Source organism: Plectropomus leopardus, chromosome 10 (assembly GCF_026936395.1).
Source record: "Plectropomus leopardus strain MGB_pleo_1.0 chromosome 10, ASM2693639v1, whole genome shotgun sequence".
Taxonomy (NCBI): domain Eukaryota; kingdom Metazoa; phylum Chordata; class Actinopteri; order Perciformes; family Serranidae; genus Plectropomus; species Plectropomus leopardus.
Window position 1 is genome coordinate 32,573,299 of NC_142185.1, and position 22,423 is coordinate 32,595,721.

The following is a 22,423-nucleotide window of genomic DNA, read 5'->3' on the forward strand; positions in this document are numbered from 1 at the left end:
AAATCTGTTAGAGAGAAGATACGCAAGCGGTTGTTGATAAATTTAGCTTGAAAATCCTTCTAGTTTAAAAAACATAACAAATAGTCATGATTTTGTGTCAACATTTATAAATTATTTTGATGCACTTGCACCATTTAAGGGAAGTGTTGAGAATGAAGTTGTTGGAATGAGTTGTTCTTGAAAAAATCTGCAACAGATACCACAAATCAAGCGAGCACGCTGTTCCCAACACGCACGTTTTAAACTGGCACTCCACCAGTAATACCAAATACCAGTACATATAGAGCAGACAGCTTCCTTTAGACTAAATGTGCTTAAAAAGTCAACAATAACTTTCCATAATCATAAATTCTTCACACTTTGGCAAAATTAACTAATAAAGATATGAAAAGCAAGTAACTGATATTATAATTGTACTAATTAGTTACATTACGACATAAAGAGACACTTAATTACCCGGCTGGTGTTGAGTTTGTTCTGCTGGGCCAGGACGATCTCTGGGGTGTCAGGCATGACGTGAATGTTGATCTTATCCTGATCCCAGGCAGCGGTGTACGCTTTCTGTAAACAGCAGATTAACAAGAGAGACATGGCTTTATCCGAGTCATGGAAGATTATTATTATTAGCAAACACAACTTTTGCCTTTAGTGTCAAATAAAAACATTTAGCCAAATATTTGTTATAACACTTTCAGCATATTAAAAAAAACAAACATGTGCTATGTACCTTGTCCATGGTATGGGCATTGGCCTGAGCGAGGGCATATGGTATGTCAGTTGTGTTGGCAGTGAATTTGAAATTGCTGGGATGCTGACGGTACTTCCTGTCGCTCAGGATCTCTGCTGCTTTCTTGGCTTTCTCCACATCAATCGAACCAATTGGCACCCAACCTGTTCCCTTGATCCATTCCATGTCGGCCTTGTAAACAGCCTGCGAGTCACAGCGGGAGAAAAAAAAAAGGAGTCACATTGATTCTTTTAAAACAAAAATTAAAAAAAGGAAAACAGGTGCCAGACGCTTATAGTTTAAAGCTTTTAAAGACCTTTTCAAGGTCATTTTTGTTACCAAAAGGAACGAGAGACTCAGAAGGAGTTATTTTTCTGACACACCATACAGAATATAAACTCCATTTTGAAAAAATGTTCCAATTTGTGACTTCAAAATCATGGGTAGAGAAGGGTCCAATTTGAAAAATACTTAAGTAAACATTTAAATAATTTTGTGAAGAAGAAAAAAGAACTTACACATGAATACATTTAATTTTTAAAAAATGTTTGTGGTAATTAAGACATCACAAATTTGAAATGTATGACTATTTATTGACTATTTAGTTAGAAAATTTTAATTTAAAACATTTTAAGACTTCTTTAAGGAGTTACAGACACCATGTTGCAGTCGTCACCAAACAAAGTCTAAAAAATTTCTTATTACTCACATCACTCTGCAGGTCGTACGCCTTTCTGGCCTGGACCACATCGTTGGAGTCCGGCAGACAGGTCCAGTTGTGCAGGTGAGTTCTGTAGTTGAAATCATTGACCTGAATCTGGCATTTCTTGGCCAGCTCAAGATTCAGCATGTCTACTGGCAGGTGGAACTTGGTCTTGGACTTGTTGAAGTCCTTCTTGTACAGAACGTCACTGGCGATCTTGCCTGAGTTCAGAGCCAGCACGATCAGAGGGTCGTCATTGACGCTGAGGGCACCGATGTGGTGGCCGACCTGCTTACGGTAGCCTGTCTTGTACTTGTACTGTGCAAAGAGAAACATTGAGGTGATAATTAACAGAATACTGCACAAATAAGCACAAGTCAATATCAAACAAAAAAGAAATCTTAATGTGCATTACGTACATCACTGATGATTTCTCTTCCACGTTTGGCGGCAATAACAGAGATAGCGTCGGCTTTCATGTTATAGCCCTTTCTGAACATCGCCTCAACACCTTCCCTGTAATTTTTCTGAGGGAGAAATGAAAATAGATTCATTATGAAATTGAAAATCATGATGCCTGTAACACTAATATTCATTACTATGGATGTAGGTCGCTCGCTCAAGTAAAAACAGACAAAACATACGTGGCTGATGTTGTAAGCATTGGCTCTGGAAAGCAGAATCTCAGGAAGGTCAGGTGTTACGTGGGTCTTAATCTTGTCAGCCTCCCAGGCGGCAATGTAGTTTTTCTGTGGTGAGAGAAGAAAAAAAAATACATGAATAGTAAAAACCAGTCAGTTGCATGAATTATATTTATTTAACATTTTCTTTAAAAAAAAACAAAAAACAAAAACAAGTTGCATAATTTCACCTCAAGCACTGTCCTTAGGGTATCTCTTTAAATACTTCATTTTATGCCCATATGTAATGTGCACCTGCTCTATAAGGTGACGCTCAAGGAATAGGACTTAAACTTTTTAATGCCATTCTGAATGAAATTTAATACCAATTTTACAATAACTGACATAACAAAACAAAAAAAATAACCAAAACGGTGATGATGGACAATTTTGACCAAATGTTAAAAAAATACAGATGGATAGATAGATAGATAGATAGATAGATAGATAGATAGATAGATAGATAGATAGATAGATAGATAGATAGATAGATAGATAGATAGATAGATAGATAGACAGATTGATAGATAGACAGATTGATAGATAGATAGATAGATAGATAGATAGATAGATAGACAGATAGATAGACAGATGTTACCAATTATTCTGACACAGTAAAATGCAACACAAGAAAAAAGGATTCAGACCTTCCATGTCCCAAACATTTTTAATACTTATGAAAGACTAATTTAAGACATTTCAATACCAATTATGGCCTAATCTTTAATGAATTCAATGCCTTTTAAGACTTTTTAAGGATCCATGGGACTGTAGAACGGCTTAAGAAATTAGTTTGAGATGTTTGTTACAACTTTCTTAAACAATATCGTTAACCAAGGACAAATAAAAACTTATCATAAATACTTAAAATTTGTCATGCACCACCCCACAGGAAAAGATGGAACAAAAATGCAAAAACGTTGTAAAAGAGGGATGTGATATCCTTTACCTTGTTAATGATTTCAGCATTTGTTTTGGCTAAGACCATGGGTATGGAGGACATGTCGGTCGTGTATTTCTGTTCGTCGAGTTTCACCCTGTAGTTTTTCTCGCTGAGAATTTTTGCAGCATTTTTGGCCTTCATCACATCAATTGAACCGATGGGGACCCATCCTACGCCTATGACCTCATCCATGTCAGCCTTGTATACGGCCTGTTTGGAAAAGCACATACATGTAAAGCAAGTCAAGTTGGTATATGCTGAGATATGTTGAACATGCCACAGGAGGACTCACATCACTCTGAAGGTCGTAGGCTTTCCTGGCCTGGACAACGTCATTGGAGTCTGGCAGACATGTCCACTGGTGCAGGTGAGTTCTGTAGTTGAAATCGTTGACCTGAATCTGACATTTCTTGGCCAGCTCAAGATTCAGCATGTCCACTGGCAGGTGGAACTTCGTCTTGGACTTGTTGAAGTCCTTCTTGTACAGAGCGTCACTGGCGATCTTAGCTGAGTTTAGAGCCAGCATGATCAGAGGGTCGTCCTGGACGGAGCGAGCACCGATGTGGTGGCCGACCTGCCTGCGGTATCCTGTCTTGTACTTGTACTGATGATATCAGCAGAAAATGTTTCATGTTATAACTGCAACACCTCTCACATTATGTTGAATACCAGCAAGCTAATCATGTAACATGTTCGGAACAGTATGAGTCACTCACATCGCTGACGATGTCTCTGGAGGCTTTAGCAGACTTGACGGAGATTGCATCCCCAGGGAGGAAATAACCTTTGTTGATCATCGCCTCAAAACCTTGTCTGTAGAGTTTCTGAAAAGTAAGATAGATATGAAAAGTTAAGTTAACAGTTTTGACAATTAGAGGTAAAATTATGGCAATCAAAGGTCTAGTGTGTAGAATTTAGAGGCATCTATGTGATTCTGTGATTTGGCAGACTGCAACCAACTGAAGATTCAGTGGACGACGATCTCAAACGGATGGCGCCTATTGAGTCCATTGCTTTTCTGGCACATACACCAAAAATGGTTACTAGCTGGTAGGTTTAATTCCCTGATATGTGGCTCGCTGAATATGCGCAGTGGTTATATTGTCATTTTTATTACAATAATTTTATTATGTTGATCTGTTTTGTACACAGGACATCTATTGCATGTCTGTCCCTCTTGGAAGAGGGATTCTTCCTCAGTTGGTCTTCCTGAGGTTTCTGTCATGTTTTCCCCGTTAAAGATTTTTTTTTGGGGGGGGGGCTTTGACTTATCTGCTGTGAGGGTCTCAGGACAGAGGGATGTCTTATATTTATTGATTGCAATTGTAGCAATTATCTAGTGCTACTCTGTTTGCCTGGCACCTGACATCAGTCTTGGTATATTTGTGAGCTGCCACTTGTCTTTCCATGCCCCAATGAAGATTGTAATTTAAAAATGCATGGGCATCAAGTCCAAAATAAGAAAAAACAAGTCTAACCTCTCCCTCTTTTTTTCAACTTGACTTGGTGTTTCTCTAAATTGCTTTTCTTGGCTCCAGAAAACTTTTACAAATATAAAATCTCCATTGATCAAAGATTCGTAATAGAAAGAGTCATAATTGACCTTGTTTGCAGTTTGTGGTGTCCTGTTTACAGTCTAACAGACGTCTCTTTTATAATTATAGTCTATAAGGAAAATGCTTTTTGGGCCACAGGGGATTTTTCGCTGCAACACCACCAATGTACACTGAGAAAAAATGGAGTCAGTGCTAAGCTGTGTTCCTGGGGGCCTTTGCTATCCAGACCCAGTGTATGGATTATTTGTTGTGGGCTATTGCAAAAACAACATGACGGACTCTGTGAAAGAAGACCTGCTCCGTATGTAGACATCTAATTCTAAGGAAACAAAAACAAGATTCTTATTTTTCGGGTAATTACTCTCTAATGAAAACATAACTGTTACATAATATTCCATGTCTGTCAATAGATGCCCCTAAATCTTACATACTACACCTTTAATTCTGAAAAGCTTTTCAGTATAACATGTGCAGGGACCATCTTATCATTATACTTACCCTGCTCACGTTGATAGCATTCTGCTGAGAGAGGATGATCTCAGGAGTGTCAGGTTTGATGTGCAGCTTGGTCTTTTCCTTCTCCCATGCCTCAGTGTAGAGATGCTGGAACAAACCGCAAATAATTACAATGTAACTTGATTCTATTGACTCGGAGATCCCACTGTTTATCAACATACCCATTATGTACTATAGGCACTTTCACACCGAAATACATTTGTACTTTGCCAAATAAAACCATAAATTCTAACCTTGTTCATGGTCAGAGCGTTGTTTTTTGCCAGCACAATGTTAATGGCATCTGTGGTGCTGGTGAAGGGAACCGTGCTGGGGTGCTGGCGGTACTTCCTCTCACTCAAGACTTCTGCAGCCTTCTTGGCTTTCTCCACATCAAGGGAACCTATGGGGACCCAGCCCAGGCCCTGGAGCCACTTCAGATCAGCTTTGTAGACAGCCTGTGGATAAACAGTAATGCAAAATTAAATTCCAGACATACTTGGTGGCATGAAAATGAAATCAAGACTGAAAGAAACCAATCAGCACGGGGAGTTACACTCACATCACTCTGCAGGTCATATGCCTTTCTGGCCTGGACGACATCATTGGAGTCTGGCAGGCAAGTCCAGTTGTGGAGGCGGGTGATGTAGTTGGCGTGGTTGACCTGAATCTGGTTCTTCTTGGCCAGTTCGAAGGCCAGCATGTCCACTGGTAGGTTAAACTTGGTCTTGGACTTGTTGAAGTCTTTCTTGTAGAGAGCATCACTGGCAATCTTGGCTGAGTTCAGAGCCAGCATGAGCAGAGGGTCGTCCTGGACGCAGCGAGCACCAATGTGGTGGCCAACCTGCTTGCGGTATCCTTCATGGTACTTGTACTGGAAAAAAAATGAAATAATTATTGATTAGAATAACAGTAGAATGGGAACCAGAGCCTTCATCTATCAAGCCTCTCTCCTGTGGAACCATCTTCCAGTTTTGGTTCAAGAGGTAGACACCATCTCCACAGTTTAAAGTAGGCTCAAGACCTTGCTCTTTGATAAAGCTTATAGTTGGGGCTGGCTCAGACTTGCCTTGAATAAGCCCCTTGTAAGGCTGCTATAACTGTAGTCGGCTGGGGGACTTCCTAAGATAAACCTAGCTCCTCTTTTTCTCAAGACTTTCCTCTTTATTAAAGCTTATATTTAGGGCTGGCTCAGGCTTGCTTTAAACCAGCCCCTAGTGAGACTGATATGTAGGCCTCAACTACTGGGGGACAGTCTTTGTTGCACTTTCCTCTTCTCTCCTCTTTTCTCTCATGCTGCAATAAAGCATGTTACTAATTTGGCCTCTTCCCAGGAGTCATTAGGCTTTCTTGCCATGTAATTTTCTTAGATTGTGGCAGCACTTGCTGCCGTTATGCCGTTGATGCCCACTGCTACTTTTATTATTATTATTAGTCATACTTCTGTTATCATTACTGCTGTTATAACTGCTATTATTGCTACTAGAATTATTATTCTTTAATATATATACTACTGTAATTGTTAATACTCATATCTCTTCTGTCAGTACAGTTATTCGTGTTATTATTGTTGTTACTGTGCATCTTTGTTTCTCCTCTCTCTTGCCAGAGGGCTGACCATCAAAGAGTCTGATTTCTACTTGAGGTCTCTGCCTCTTAAAAGGAAGTTTTTCTTTGCCACTGACTCATAACATGCTTGCTCTTTGTGAGAATTACCATTTCAGTTGTTGGATCTCTGTGAATTAAAGTATAAATTAGAGTATGACCTAGACCTGCTACACCTGAAAAGTATCCTGAGATAGCTTTTGTTAAGATTTGGTGCTAGATAAATAAAAATATTCATTTAAAACTGAATTGAAATGTTTGGTAAAAGTGCCATGTAAAATAAAGGGGTAAAATAAAATTATTCCTTTACAATAATCTTTTAGCAAACTAAAAATAATTGCACAGGGTAAAATGCATAGCACATTTATAATAATAATGATTTACATTAACTTTTTACTTTTCATTATATATGTGACATGAAACACTTACATCACTGGCAATACTCCTGGCCTTCTTGGCTGCAATGACGGAAATGGCATCATTGCGCAAATCGTAGCCCTTCTTCTTGGCTTCTTCATTTGCCTGCTTGTACAGTTTCTGTAAACAAATGCAATCAATTCAGAGAGGTTCAATGCATAAAGTTTTACATAATATCACATTTGTTAAATTTCATATGGAGCAATTGAAAATAATCTATATACACAGCTAGCTCTCCCAACATAACTTTTAAATTCTCCACTTACATAGCTGTAGTTAATGTTGTTTGCTTTGGCCAGAAGAACATCCATAGCGTCAGGCATGATGTGGATCTTCGACTTTTCATTGTCCCAGGCTTCAACGTATGCTTTCTGCAGTCATAGAAAACAAGAATACGAGAATTTATTTCCGTTATGAACTCTGAAAGTAAGCATTCTGATGATTAAGTCATTTCCTTATCATATCCATATGAAGTCGATTTAATTGTTTGATAATATACAAAATGATTATTTGAACATGATTTCATACCTTGTTCATAACCTGAGCGTTGGCCTTAGCCAGCACCATGGGAATGTCTTCAGTGGTGAGTTTGAATTTGAAGTTGCTTGGGTGTTGACGGTACCCTCTCTCAGCCAGAGCTGCAGCAGCTGCCTTTGCCTTCTCAACATCAATTGAACCTATAGGCACCCATCCAACACCCTGCAACGTCTTGAAATCCTCCTTGTACACAGCCTGGACAGAACAAAAAGACATTATTAAAGTTAAAGATGTATCAACACGTGAAAAATATACAGCTGTAAACATGAAAACTTTCCACTGTAAGGATTCATACTCACATCACTCATTATGTCATACGCATGTCTGGCCTGGACGACATCATTGGAGTCTGGCAGGCAAGTCCAGTTGTGGAGGCGGGTGATGTAGTTGGCGTGGTTGACCTGAATCTGGTTCTTCTTGGCCAGTTCGAAGGCCAGCATGTCCACTGGCAGGTGGAACTTGGTCTTGGACTTGTTGAAGTCCTTCTTGTAGAGAGCATCACTGGCAATCTTGGCTGAGTTCAGAGCCAGCATGAGCAGAGGGTCGTCCTGGATGCAGCGAGCACCAATGTGGTGGCCGACCTGCTTGCGGTATCCTGTCTTGTATTTGTACTTGAAGAAAAACAAAAATCCATGGTTACATGCACCGTAATTAATATAATGTTACTGTTTCTCAATGTTAAAATCCAACATCTTACATCACTGGCAATGTCCCTGGAGGCCCTGGCTGCAATGATGGATATGGCATCATTACGCATGTCATATCCCTTTTTCTTGGCGTCTTCATGTGCCTGCTTGTACTTTTTCTGTAATGAAAGACAAATACCCCAGAGACATTAGTACATGCTTTTTCTCTTTCTAAGTACGACTGAGAGGTATTTACACCTACTTATGACAGGAAAATATCAGAAAAATCATAGCATATCTCCAAGCCCTAATTTAAAATAAAGAACTTTGTAGCCTTGTTAAAAAACTGCCATGAAAAAACAACTTATTACTGATATAACATTAGACCTAAATGAGAGTCGTTTCACCCTTGTGTGTTTAATTTTCCACTTACATAGCTGAAGTTGACATTGTTTGCTTTGGCCAGAAGAACATCCATAGCGTCAGGCATGATGTGGATCTTCGACTTTTCTTTGTCCCAGGCATCAACGTATGCTTTCTGCATTCATAGAAAACAACAACATGAGAATTTACATTATTAACTCTGCTGATACACATTTTTATGAGACAATGTCCTCATCATGTCAGTACAAGTAGTTATTTTGTATTACACATGCTACACTTTGAGGATTTTTTTTGAAGATTATTTGTTGGCTTTTGGCTTTATTTGATAGGACTGCATTAGCATAACAGGGGGAGAGAAAGGGGATGACATGCAGTAAAAGGGTGCAGGCTGAAATTAAACCTGCAGCCACTGCAACAAGGATAGAGCCTTGTGCTCATTCTACCAGGTGAGCTAATGGCCCCCCCTACATGTTGGAGATTGATGATTTCATACCTTGTTCATAACCTGAGCGTTGGCCTTAGCCAGCACCATGGGAATGTCTTCAGTGGTGAGTTTGAATTTGAAGTTGCTTGGGTGTTGACGGTACCCTCTCTCAGCCAGAGCTGCAGCAGCTGCCTTTGCCTTCTCAACATCAATTGAACCTATAGGCACCCATCCAACACCCTGCAACGTCTTGAAATCCTCCTTGTACACAGCCTGGACAGAACAAAAAGACATTATTAAAGTTAAAGATGTATCAACACGTGAAAAATATACAGCTGTAAACATGAAAACTTTCCACTGTAAGGATTCATACTCACATCACTCATTATGTCATACGCATGTCTGGCCTGGACGACATCATTGGAGTCTGGCAGGCAAGTCCAGTTGTGGAGGCGGGTGATGTAGTTGGCGTGGTTGACCTGAATCTGGTTCTTCTTGGCCAGTTCGAAGGCCAGCATGTCCACTGGCAGGTGGAACTTGGTCTTGGACTTGTTGAAGTCCTTCTTGTAGAGAGCATCACTGGCAATCTTGGCTGAGTTCAGAGCCAGCATGAGCAGAGGGTCGTCCTGGATGCAGCGAGCACCAATGTGGTGGCCGACCTGCTTGCGGTATCCTGTCTTGTATTTGTACTGCAAATGAGAAACAAAACAAGCGATCTTTATTGTTACTGTAATGCCATAATATTGATGGTAATATTGTGTTTGCTGCATATCACTTTCTGTATACACTAAGCAATTAATTATGTAGTTACTTATGTAAAATATTTACACGAAATAGTATATTACATTACAACAAACAAATCTATGGCACAATCATTTGACTAAGATAGACCTCTAAAAGAATAAAATGAAAATAGAATTTTTCAAACATAATGTGCTACTTGTATAGAGTGGAAATTAAATCATTTTACATCGCTGGCAATATCCCTGGTAGCCCTCGCTGCGATGATGGAAATGGCATCATTACGCAGGTCATAGCCCTTCTTCTTGGCATCTTCATTTGCCTGCTTATACATTTTCTGTGTAAGGAAGGAACATACAAAAACATTAAACACTTTTCTTAAACAGTGGTGTATCATTAAGTAATTTGCTTCAAAAGTCATAACATTTTTTGAGAATGTTTGAGGACTCACCAAACTGTAGTTGGTTTTGTTTGCTTTGGCCAGTTGAACATCCATAGCATCAGGCATGACATGAATGGTTGTCTTGTCTTTCTCCCAGGCTTGAATGTAAGCTTGCTGTAGGTTATAGACATTTTATTGGTTTAGTTTCCAAATATATATATATATATATATATATATATATAAAACATTTGGAAGATTTCATTGGCATGCATATATAATTTTATCAACTGATCAAAGACAAATATTCAGCTGATAACATTAGACAACACCTGACTGTGACGTTTTGTACCGAATCTAGTCAAACAGAGAAGGTTTTCAACAGAATTTGATGGAACATTTCTCAGTTTTGTACACATTAACTTTGGATCCAAATTATATTGAATGGATTAGAATAGTACTGTATTACAAAGCCCGAAGGCAGATTTCTATGCTTTCAGCAGAGGTACAAAACAAGTATGATTGGTTTCTAAAAAAACCCAGCATGAACATGGAACAATAACTGAAAAAAATACCTTGTTCATAACCTGAGCGTTGGCCTTAGCCAGCACCATGGACATGTCGTCAGTGCTGAGTTTGAATTTGAAGTTGCTTGGGTGTTGACGGTAGCCTTTCTCAGCCAGAGCTGCAGCAGCTGCCTTCGCCTTCTCAACGTCAATTGAACCTATAGGCACCCATCCAACACCCTGCAACGTCTTGAAATCCTCCTTGTACACAGCCTGGACAGAACAAAAAGACATTATTAAAGTTAAAGATGTATCAACACGTGAAAAATATACAGCTGTAAACATGAAAACTTTCCACTGTAAGGATTCATACTCACATCACTCATTATGTCATACGCATGTCTGGCCTGGACGACATCATTGGAGTCTGGCAGGCAAGTCCAGTTGTGGAGGCGGGTGATGTAGTTGGCGTGGTTGACCTGAATCTGGTTCTTCTTGGCCAGTTCGAAGGCCAGCATGTCCACTGGCAGGTGGAACTTGGTCTTGGACTTGTTGAAGTCCTTCTTGTAGAGAGCATCACTGGCAATCTTGGCTGAGTTCAGAGCCAGCATGAGCAGAGGGTCGTCCTGGATGCAGCGAGCACCAATGTGGTGGCCGACCTGCTTGCGGTATCCTGTCTTGTACTTGTACTGCAAATGAGAAACAAAACAAGTGATCGTTATGGTTACTGTAAAGCCATAGTAATAAAAATAGAGATTCATTTATATAGACTTTTGAAAACACTTTACAAAGTACTTCACAAGATAATAAATATAGTAGCGTAAAAACCCTCAGTCAACTATTAAAACAATGTCACAAAAAAAACATATAAATTACATAGTGATAAAAAAAGGCATTTTACAAGTGGGCCATTACACTGAAAAAATGCAGTTTGTGCTATTTTCTGTAATATTTTAGAAACTCAGTTTTGTCAAAACTTGTTTAGTTTTCTTTAAAACCTGTGCAAATTGTTCTGATTTTTTCTAAGAACAAAAGAAGAAGGCAATGAGCGACTTTACAAGACATAACCCCAAAAATTGAGCAGATAATTACAAATTTTACAAGAAAAATTCCCGAAGATTAGAAAAAGAAGAGTAGTAAAAAGGGAAATGACCCTGATAGGTGCCCAAATAATGAATGTGTATATTTTAATATAACATAATTTAAATATATAAGTGTAATACATATAAATGTAGCTCGTTTTACATTCCTCTTGTTTTTCATATCCTTTTCTAAACATTTTCTTGTTCTCTCCTTTTTGGGATAATTTCCTTGTAACCTTTTACTAATTTCTTGCAACTTGTGTGACATTTTATACTAAGTAGCTCATTGCCTTTATTACAAGTTTTCGAAAGCAGTCAAACCAATTTGCTCAGGTTTCTAAGGTTTAAATGCTTGTAAAAAGGCATCAGAATACTGCACCAGACGACTGATGTTGATCAAGGAGTTATGTAACATCCAGTCTTACATAACAGTTATACTATTGCAGAGTTTGTTTTGGCTGCTGAAGTCATTTGGTTTCGCTAAAATATATAATAGAGTGTCATCAGTGTACAGTTATAAGATATACAACCAAAGTGAATGATTATCTGGCCAAAAGGAAGCATACACAGAAGAGAAAAAAAACAGGACCGAGGATTGATCCCTGAGGCCCCCCATGTTACAGTGGAGCAGCTGAGGACACATCGTTGCCCAGAGAGTAAGTAAATGTGAGAGATTTTAAAACTGCACAGATACTTACATCACTAGCAATAGCAGTGGAGGCTTTGGCGGCCTTTACTGCAATGGCATCACCACGAAGATTATGGCCTTTCTTCTTGGACAGTTCATTGTCCAATTTATAGAGTTTCTGAAGAAAGAGAGAATGTACATTTTTTATCCATCCAGAAAAAGTCCATACTGTATGTGTTGTGGGATTTTTTTTTATTACAAATCATGACAGATCTCGAAAAACTGTGTGGGAAAAATAAAGGTGTCACACCGTACCTCACTGACGTTCTTCTTGTTTGCTCTGGCAAGAACAATGTCCATTGCATCAGGCATGATGTGGATTGAAGTCTTGTCTTTCTCCCAGCCAGAAATGTAGGATTGCTAAAAACAAACATATTTGTTGGTTTGATATCTTAGACATAGATGCCTAAAGAGAGATATTTGCGCTATTTTTCCTGCAAGTCGTATCCTGTACCTTATTCATAATCTGGTTGTTGGCAGTGGCCAGTGTCAAATCCATGGAGTGCATGTCTTTGGTGAATTTGTAATTGCTGGGATGTTGACGGTATTGGCTCTCACTGAGGATGCGGCCGGCTGTTTTTGCTTTCTCAACATCCAACGATCCAATTGGGACCCATCCGATTCCCTTCATGAAGCTCTCGTAGTCACTCTTGTACTGATTCTGGGAAAAAAAGACCAACAGAAATGTCCAAATGCAGCAAAGACACATACAGCAGTGGTAGCATTCATGGAAATTGTTGTTTTAAAATCCTCTACAAATAAACATCATTTATTTTAAGACTCTCTACATACATCACTGGCAATGAACTGCATGTTGCGAGCCAGTTGCAGGTTCATGGCATCAGGCAGCACAGTGTAGTGGGGGTTATGCTGCTTGTATCCAGCCATCGTCTGAACAGTAGAGGCGTGCTTGGCTTGGACAACGCTCAGCATGTCCACTGGGGAGTGATACTTCAGCTTGGACTTGTGGTAGTCCTTCTTGTAGTTCTTGTCGCTCTGCATTTTAGCCACCTGCATGTAATGAACCAGCAGGGGGTCGTCCTGGATGCTGCGGAAGCCGACATGGTGGCCTCTGGCCTTCTCGTATGCCAGCTTGTACTTGTACTGTGACAGCAAACACATACTGTGTCATTCACAAAGACTGTATTGTTTTATAATATGAATTTTAGGAGATGGGTTTAATACAGTGAGGCTTTTACGACTTACATTGCTGGCAATAGTGGTACCGGACTTGGCTGCCAAAATTGAAATGGCATCAGCTTTGAGGTTGTGGCCCTTTTTGGCCATCTCCACAACACCAGCTTTGTAAAGTTTCTGAAAAAGGCACATGAAGTTAAGATGACAGTGATATTTTTTACAATCACAAACTGATCATCATAAGGGCTGGTTTAAAGCAAACCACGCAGCTTATTGCCTGAAAATGTCCAAGGGATATAGGTGGATGTGTATTTGTTTAATGTGGTATGTGTATTGCATATGTGTATTGTGATATACTGTATGTTGTGATGTATGCTGATGTTACAGCAATTAATGATTTATTATTTTTACTTTAGGTCCCACAGAGACATGAAATTTCTCCTTTAAGTAGTCATGTACTTTTTTGCTATTGGACTTTCTGCAGTGGATGAACGGAGGGAGCTGGCTGTCAGCATATTTTTATTACAGACTAATGTTTTGGTGTTACAGGTTCATAAGTTGTGTGATGTTATACTGTGTCATATTCAGAGTCATCCACTTTTGCCATTACTATCATTAACTGGGGTTTCTTCATGTGGGCTCATTATTATGGGTCTGTATGTCTCTAAAATCTCATGGTGATAACAGCATTACCTATGATATTGTTTCTCAGCTCTGGAACTCAAATAATCATCTATAATCAGCCCAAAAATGTATTCAAACAATTAAATTAATATCATAAAACTGCCACAATTAGTCTGCAATGGTTTTAACAGCATATTCTAATCCTCACTTTAAAAAAAACATGTCGGACTGTCAGAGCTTCTTTCTCTCTGAAATGCGGCTTAAGTGGGTGATAAGTGGTGTCGTAGGCTGCCTCCTCTGTTTACCAATGTGAATAGGACCATTCAGTTGCATAGTGGGAGCTGGTGGGCCAATCACACCTTGCATAAAATCAAAGAGTGCTTGCAGTGATTGACTGTGAGCAAAACTATACAAATACTGTGAATCTGAGAACAAGAACAACTAAATGCAGGTATTGGTTCACTGGAAAAGTTTCAATACTACTTGGTAATGTGTTATTCGGTCCATCCAGCATCGTGAAGGCTGTTTTTGTGATTGTTACAGCCTGATAATGCCTAATTTCACCACAGATCACTAAATCCTAGAGGGACTGATTATTTCAGCTGATACCTTGATGTTAGCAAATATTGATACCACTGATATCCAAGCAGCTGATTTTTCCCCTTACGTTGCTCATGTTGAGGGCATTAGCCTTGGCCAGGACAATCTCGGGAGCATCTGGCATGATGTGGACTGTTAGTTTGTCCTTCTCCCAAGCTGCAGTGTATGCTTTCTGTGAATAAAGATAGCAGAAAAACAAAAGAATGATGACTGGTATGAAAAATATGATCAACAATATTTCTGTGACCCTTCACTTTAGAGATCAGTTAAGCGAGCTGCACCTTGTTCATGATCTTGTTGTTGGCGGTAGCCAGAGTCAAGTCCATGGAGTCCATCAGCTTGCTGAACTTGAAGTTGGATGGATGAGTGCGGTACCTTTGGTCACTCTGAATCTGACCACCAACTTTAGCGGTCTCAACTGCGAGTGAGCCAATAGGGACCCATCCAACACCTCTGATGTAGTTATTCCATTCAGATTTATATTCCCACTAAAAGGAAAAAATACCTCATGAATCAGCAGATCACACTACAATTATTAATGGTTATGTGCATTTAAAAGTGGATACAATTATTGTTGGCCGAGCACAGCTGGTAACATTTCAAACTCACATCACTAGACTGGACATTCATGTTGCGAGCCAGCACAAAGTTCAAGGCATCAGGGAGGAGAGCATTGCTGTGGTGGATCTGCTTGTATCCAGCCATTGTCTGAACAGTAGAGGCGTGCTTGGCTTGGACAACACTCAGCATGTCCACTGGGGTGTGATACTTCAGCTTGGACTTGTGGTAGTCCTTCTTGTAGTTCTTGTCGCTCTGCATCTTAGCAACCTGCATGTAGTGAACCAGCAGGGGGTCGTCCTGGATGCTGCGGAAGCCAACATGGTGGCCTCTGGCCTTCTCGTACGCCAGCTTGTACTTGTACTGTGACAGCAAAGAAATACTTGTTTACCATATATGATAGGTTGAAGTGGACAAACTTTTCAATTTAGTGCAGGAGTTTGTTTCCAACTTACATTGCTGGCAATATTGGTACCGGACTTGGCAGCCAAAATTGAGATGGCGTCACCTTTGAGGTTGTGGCCCTTTTTGGCCATCTCCACAACACCAGCTTTGTAAAGTTTCTGTGGAAACATATAAATTAATCAGAACAAAATAAAATAAGAACAAAATATATACATTTTGTGAGGTAACTGAATGCCTTACGTTGCTCATGGTGAGGGCATTAGCCTTGGCCAGAAGAATCTCAGGAGCATCTGGCATGATGTGGACTGTTAGTTTGTCCTTCTCCCAAGCTGCAGTGTATGCTTTCTGTGAATAAAGAGAGCAGAAAAAGAAATGAATGATGACTGGTGTGAAAAATATTTTTGATTTGATTTATTTCAAACATGTGAAACAAACAAAGAAATGATTGTAAAAAACATTCATACACACAAAAAATACCCAAAATATCAAATATCCACATTTTTGCATTACTATTTACAGAAAAAAGAGGAAGATTAACTAGGAAAAATTAAATATTAAGTAACCAAATAAATAAACAGTAAGCCTTATAAACACCTGGTGATTGTCGAACCACCCCTTCATCCCTGCACTTCTTAAAAATCAATTCATACATTATTTAAAAATGATTTATGTTTGGACATTGTTTTAACTCCACATTAAAACTGTTCCATGGCTTCACTCCACAGATTGATAAACTTTTCTTGGTGGTAACCCCCCTCTCAAACACTGAACAATTTTTGAATATTTTCTGTAAGAAGGTTATTTTTAGCCTTAATCATTATTTTTGCCATTTGAAATTCAACAAGATCTGTAAATCTAGGTGATACAATCAACAATATTTCTCTTCTAGAGATCAGTTAAGCGAGCTGCACCTTGTTCATGATCTTGTTGTTGGCGGTAGCCAGAGTCAAGTCCATGGAGTCCATCAGCTTGCTGAACTTGAAGTTGGATGGATGAGTGCGGTACCTTTGGTCACTCTGAATCTGACCACCAACTTTAGCGGTCTCAACTGCGAGTGAGCCAATAGGGACCCATCCAACACCTCTGATGTAGTTATTCCATTCAGACTTGTAATCAACCTGAAAAAAAGAACGAGACAATAAGGTTTTGATGCATATGTCTTCCAGAGTTAAAGCGTAATTTCTGTAGTTTTGTCTTGTGTGTTTTATTTCCTTTTCTTCATGTACAACTCATCATCATGTCAGTGTGCAGTGTATTTACTCTGACCTGCCGAGGAACTGCAGGTGCAAATTAGCTCTATGCTATAATCTAGTACAGTGCATTAAATGGTAATATGTATGTTTTACATTAAAAAAAAAAAATTGAATGCAAAACTTAACTCAATATCTCAAAACCACTCAAAACACAGATAAAACCTTATAATTCTAGGGTGGCGAAATGTGAAAATCAAGCACACAATTTAGTATCAATGAAGTTGCATTTCAAACATGTTTTTTATGCTCAAATACACAAGTCAAGTCAAGTCAGCCACTCACATCACTTGACGTGACGTTCATGTTGCGACAGCGCCCCAGGTGCAGGTTGTCAGGCAGAAGGAGGTAGTTGTGAGGGATGTTTTTGTATCCAGCCATCGTCTGAACAGTAGAGGCGTGCTTGGCGTGAACCACGCTCATCATGTCCACTGGGGTGTGATACTTTAGCTTGGCCTTGTGGTAGTCCTTCTTGTAGTTCTTGTCACTCTGCATTTTAGCCACCTGCATGTAGTGAACCAGCAGGGGGTCGTCCTGGAGGCTGCGGAAGCCGACATGGTGGCCTCTGGCCTTCTCATAGGCTTTTTTGTATTGGACCTGAAAGAAAATTAAAAAGGAGTTAGCTACTTGTTGATGATAGTCTGTGTCATAGTCATCTGCCAATGTAAATCTGGTCTGATGAAGAGCAGTCTTGCTATAAATGTCACTTTGGTGCATTTAACAAGTGATTACCTGGAGCCCTGAAGAGTGCGAGCAATTCTGACCTTTTTTACTTTTTAAATATTATGCCCTACACAAGTGGAACAACCTGCAGAAGCTCTTAAAATTAGACACGCTAATCCCTCCTTATCTGTTTAAATCTCTTTTGACTAACACAGAGCACAATGAGTGCATGTGTTTTCTTTGAGTGATATGGCCCCATGTGTTGATGTGTTGTTGATGTATGCAGTGGCTATTGTGTGTTTTTGCTTTTAATGTGCACTTCAGTATAGGCCACATTTCTAATGTTTTGTTGACGTATACTGCAGTGTGCTTTTGTTGTTTTAATATGTAACGTTATCAGGGGGTCCTTGTAAAAAAAAAAAGAGCTTACTCTCAATGGCCTTCCCTGTTTCAATAAATGTTACATAATTACATAAAACAAATAAAAACTGTTTCAGTTACACGAAGAAACATGCTGAATGGAGTTGGTGTTGTGTAGATTTCTGATTTACATACATTGCTGGCAATATGTCTGCCATGCTTGGCGTGCAGGACGGAAATAGCATCCGGCTTCATGTCGTATCCCTTGGCAATATCTTGCAGCCATTTGTGCTTGTAGTGACTCTGTGGATAAACAGGAAAAGTGTTACGATAATGTTTTGTACACAGATGATGCTGATATACACTTGGCATTTCAGATAATTCATGTTCCTTTAACTTGAACAACTGGCTAATAAAACAGCATCTAACTTTGATTTTGAACAAATACATTGTGCTCTAACCTCGCTGAGGGTCTGGGCGTTGAATTTGGCCTGGAGGAACTCAGGGCAGTCAGCTGGCAGATTATAGGTGTGCACGAACTTCTCACCTGAAGCTCTGTATGAAGTCTACAAGGAAGGAAAAAGAAAAGTAAATCAAGGCTCTTGTCACAGATATTTTGGTCGAATATGCATCAATATTTTAACAAAGTTTAAGAGATGAAAAGACTAGCATCTTCTATAAACAGAAGACAATCTTACGTTGTCCAGCGTCTTCGTGTTGCCCATAGCCAGAACCATGTTCATAGCATCCGTCTTGCTTGTGAATTTGAGAGTGCTGGGATGCTGGCGGTAACCTCTTTCATCCAGCGCATGTTTAGCTGCTTTGGCTTTCTCCACATCCAGAGACCCAATAGGCACCCATCCTAAGCCTTTACTGTAGCTGTTGTAATCTGATTTGTAGACATTCTGTGGGTTTATGGAGTAAAACATGTCAAAAAAAATGTAAGAGTTTACTGTTATCAGTGCACAAATGGCTTTGCTACTGTGTATATAATGCATTTACTTATATATGCATGAATTGACCCTTTGCTAAGTCCCGTCCCTTTGTACTGGTCTGTCAAGATGTCAAAACAAGTAATGAGGCACACAATGTCGAACCGCAATCCCAAAAGAAATATCTAATTTTCGGAAAAAGTGAAAAAGTGATTTAAAAGTGAAGCCAACAGGATGATCTTAAATATGCATTTGAAGGATATATTCAGAAAGTCAAACTCACTACAGACAATATAAAGATAACGATAGAAACTCTTTCTCAAGAGATCACAGTGTAAAAGTGAATCACCACATCATCTGGCGATGGAGGCAGAAAACAATGATATTAAAGGGAAACTGTCGAATTTGAACCAGCCCTCTGTCATCACAGTGTGTGCAGATGAACAGAGCTTTTTCCCCTCATGCTGTCAGTATCAGAACCTCCACTATCTTAAAAGTGAGGAGCCATTTCTAAAGAGATCACAGTGTAAAAGGAAACCGCAACATCACCTGCTGAAATAGACAAACAACAATGAAATCTAAGGAAATCTTTGCTGATTTTGAACCAGCTCCTTGTCATCACAGTGTGTGCAGATGAATGTTGCTTCCTCCCATGCTGCCAGCAACCTGATCTCTTTTGCCGTACAAGTGGGGAGCTTCAGGGTAAGCAAAACACTGTTCATCTGCACATACTGCAATGACTAAGAATTGGTTGCATGAGAGTCCATGGAGCACAGCTGTATAGTTGTCAGAGCCTGGTCAGAGCTGGCTGATGCTGTGTTATGGTGTGTGTGCGTGGGTTGGAATTTAGCAAAGGGTAAATTATTTTACCATAACATCACGGTAACAGAACATACATCACTCTGAATCTCCATCATGCTGCGACACTGCAGCAGGTGAAGGTTGTCCGGCAGAAGGAGGTAGTTGTGAGGGATTTTCCTGTATCCAGCCATCGTCTGAACAGTAGAGGCGTGCTTGGCCTGAACCACGCTCAGCATGTCCACTGGGGAGTGATACTTCAGCTTGGCCTTGTGGTAGTCCTTCTTGTAGTTCTTGTCACTTTGCATTTTAGCAACCTGCATGTAGTGAACCAGCAGGGGGTCGTCCTGGAGGCTGCGGAAGCCGACATGGTGGCCTCTGGCCTTCTCGTACGCCAGCTTGTACTTGTACTGTTTTAAAGAAAAACATCAGGCATAAATAACATTATTGAATTCACAAATAATTTGAATATAATTATTTTCAGCATATTCACAACTTACATTACTGGCAATGTCTCTGCCAGATTTAGCTGCAATGATGGGAATGGCATCTTCCTTCACGTGATGTCCTTTGAGCAGATCTTTACGATGAGCATAGGTGTAGTAATTCTAAAGAAAATCATCAGAATTAGCAACAATTTTATTTATATTACATTCTGCATGTGCACAAGGGCTGGAAAATACTAGAAAGGAATCTGCAACCAACCTGGCTGATGTTGACGGCGTTGTATCTGGCTTGCATCAGTTCAGGGGCATCAGCAGGGAGATGATAAGTGTGCATGAACTTCTCTCCGCTGGCCTTATACTCTTTCTGTATAAGAACAATAAAGAGATCAATTTATGTCTATTCTGAGAAGAAATTCAAGGACTTCGAGATTTATATTAGAGCAAATAGAGTACCCCAGGGAATAAGTTTTCTGTTGGCCAACCAGGAAGTTAGCTTCGCCCTGGTTCCCTCATCAAAAAAAGACAATCGTATGGGATGTATAACCACGAGCCTGCGACTTAGGATGGACTTTTATTTAGAAAGATGATCCTCTGTTATATTGTGTCTGTAAGCATTCAAATGGATAATTAGGGACAATGCTGAAAATATATGTAACTAACCATTTCACTAGAGTTGTGTTGTTTGGTAGCAACTTGGGTCCAAGTTTGGTCTCAGTCAAATTATGTCACTCGCATTTATCTAGGGGACATCACGGCAGGAGATGCAGAGGAGCCGAACTGAAGCATCTATGGTGTCATTTTTGAAACAGTCCATTTTATTTTGCTGTTATGTGTTTTTGTATGTAAATGGGTGTGAGACCTACTGTCAAGGGACTTTTTAAATAAATCATTCCCACTGGCTTGCCAGTGGGAATGTTTCACTGTACTTTGGATTACTGTACGAAATAAGCTCTGTGGTAAACAAACGTTGATGATGGTAACACATCACATTTAGGATTTATGAAGCCTAAATGTAATTCGCCATAAGTAAAAAAGCTAATGTTAGGCTATAAACGAACTACGCTACTGATGTGTCACCACAGCAATGAGGCTATAAAGCCGTGTTCGCCGCAGCTTGATGTGATGGCGTTCTGTACTCTCATTTAGCCACTTGTCAGCAACCACCATTTTAAAGACGCATCAAAGCTTCAGAGTTTGTGAGTGGGGTATTTGCTGACATATTTCATGTCACAGGAAAAAACATGAAAGTCTCTTCAGCTTGTGTTAACCACAGACCTTAATTCAGGCTTCTAACCAAAAATGCATTTGAAAAACTTAAGGTTATTCATATAACCCCGGTTCTCTTTGAAGAAGTCACTCAGATTCCTCCTCCTCACCGCATTCATGATCTTGGCGTTGGTCTTAGCCAGCGCCATGCTCATGGAGTCTATGGCACTGGTGAATTTGAAGGTATCAGGGTGCTGGCGGTACTTCTTCTCATCAAGAGCTGCTCCTGCAACCTTGGCTTTTTCCACATCCAGTGACCCAATGGGGACCCAGCCAATTCCCTTGACGGAGGTCTCATAATCTTGTTTATAGTTGTACTGTAAAGCAAAAAAGACACGAGAAATGCAGATTATCAGACCTAGAGAAACACCATAACCTACATTATGACACAAAAGTCCCTCAAAGGAAATTAAACTTACATCACTGGCATTGTAGTTCATGGTGCGAGCAAGGTCCAGACTCATCGCGTCAGGCAGAAGACAGTACTTATGGTTGTCCTGCTTGTAGCCAGCAAAAGTCTGCACTGCGGAGGCATGTTTGGCATGAACCACGCTCAGCATGTCCACTGGAGAGTGATACTTCAGCTTGACCTTGTGGTAGTCCTTCTTGTAGTTCTTGTCGCTCTGCATCTTAGCCACATGCATGTAGTGAACCAGCAGGGGGTCATCCTGGATGCTGCGGAAGCCGACATGGTGGCCTCTGGCTTTGATGTAAGCCTTTTTATACTGGACCTAGAGGTTAAAGGACATAAAGTATCTGTAATTATTTAGCCTTTAAATAGTTTTTAAGTGGATGCATTTTATTTTGCTGTTTCAAACAGATCTATAGTGTTGAACACCCCCAGGATCAAAGAAAACACATGCAGCCTTTACTCTTTAGCAGCAAGCCTCT

At 39.9% G+C, this 22,423-nt stretch overlaps 1 protein-coding gene across 25 annotated transcripts in view; it reads right to left on the reverse strand.

Moving 5' to 3' along the window:
- Positions 1-22,423, reverse strand: part of neb (nebulin) — a 90,080-nt gene that overhangs the window by 47,207 nt on the left and 20,450 nt on the right. For 23 of the 25 annotated variants that reach the window (XM_088083623.1, XM_088083624.1, XM_088083637.1 and 20 more), the window contains 43 exons: positions 21,952-22,263; positions 21,643-21,849; positions 20,526-20,630; positions 20,321-20,428; positions 19,919-20,230; positions 18,789-18,995; positions 18,552-18,656; positions 18,286-18,393; positions 17,353-17,664; positions 16,729-16,935; positions 16,058-16,162; positions 15,868-15,975; positions 15,464-15,775; positions 15,136-15,342; positions 14,922-15,026; positions 13,700-13,807; positions 13,286-13,597; positions 12,948-13,154; positions 12,749-12,853; positions 12,504-12,611; positions 11,101-11,412; positions 10,793-10,996; positions 10,290-10,394; positions 10,068-10,175; positions 9,475-9,786; positions 9,167-9,370; positions 8,723-8,827; positions 8,361-8,468; positions 7,963-8,274; positions 7,655-7,858; positions 7,393-7,497; positions 7,139-7,246; positions 5,667-5,978; positions 5,359-5,562; positions 5,108-5,212; positions 3,770-3,877; positions 3,346-3,657; positions 3,060-3,263; positions 2,075-2,179; positions 1,850-1,957; positions 1,437-1,748; positions 728-931; positions 457-561 (listed from right to left, as the gene is read on the reverse strand). In XM_088083623.1, coding sequence (XP_087939749.1) covers positions 457-561; positions 728-931; positions 1,437-1,748; positions 1,850-1,957; positions 2,075-2,179; positions 3,060-3,263; positions 3,346-3,657; positions 3,770-3,877; positions 5,108-5,212; positions 5,359-5,562; positions 5,667-5,978; positions 7,139-7,246; positions 7,393-7,497; positions 7,655-7,858; positions 7,963-8,274; positions 8,361-8,468; positions 8,723-8,827; positions 9,167-9,370; positions 9,475-9,786; positions 10,068-10,175; positions 10,290-10,394; positions 10,793-10,996; positions 11,101-11,412; positions 12,504-12,611; positions 12,749-12,853; positions 12,948-13,154; positions 13,286-13,597; positions 13,700-13,807; positions 14,922-15,026; positions 15,136-15,342; positions 15,464-15,775; positions 15,868-15,975; positions 16,058-16,162; positions 16,729-16,935; positions 17,353-17,664; positions 18,286-18,393; positions 18,552-18,656; positions 18,789-18,995; positions 19,919-20,230; positions 20,321-20,428; positions 20,526-20,630; positions 21,643-21,849; positions 21,952-22,263 — 7,926 coding nt within the window. The remainder of the gene's footprint in view (positions 1-456; positions 562-727; positions 932-1,436; positions 1,749-1,849; positions 1,958-2,074; positions 2,180-3,059; positions 3,264-3,345; positions 3,658-3,769; positions 3,878-5,107; positions 5,213-5,358; positions 5,563-5,666; positions 5,979-7,138; positions 7,247-7,392; positions 7,498-7,654; positions 7,859-7,962; positions 8,275-8,360; positions 8,469-8,722; positions 8,828-9,166; positions 9,371-9,474; positions 9,787-10,067; positions 10,176-10,289; positions 10,395-10,792; positions 10,997-11,100; positions 11,413-12,503; positions 12,612-12,748; positions 12,854-12,947; positions 13,155-13,285; positions 13,598-13,699; positions 13,808-14,921; positions 15,027-15,135; positions 15,343-15,463; positions 15,776-15,867; positions 15,976-16,057; positions 16,163-16,728; positions 16,936-17,352; positions 17,665-18,285; positions 18,394-18,551; positions 18,657-18,788; positions 18,996-19,918; positions 20,231-20,320; positions 20,429-20,525; positions 20,631-21,642; positions 21,850-21,951; positions 22,264-22,423) is intronic. The other 2 variants (XM_088083643.1, XM_088083644.1) reach the window with 2 other exon arrangements.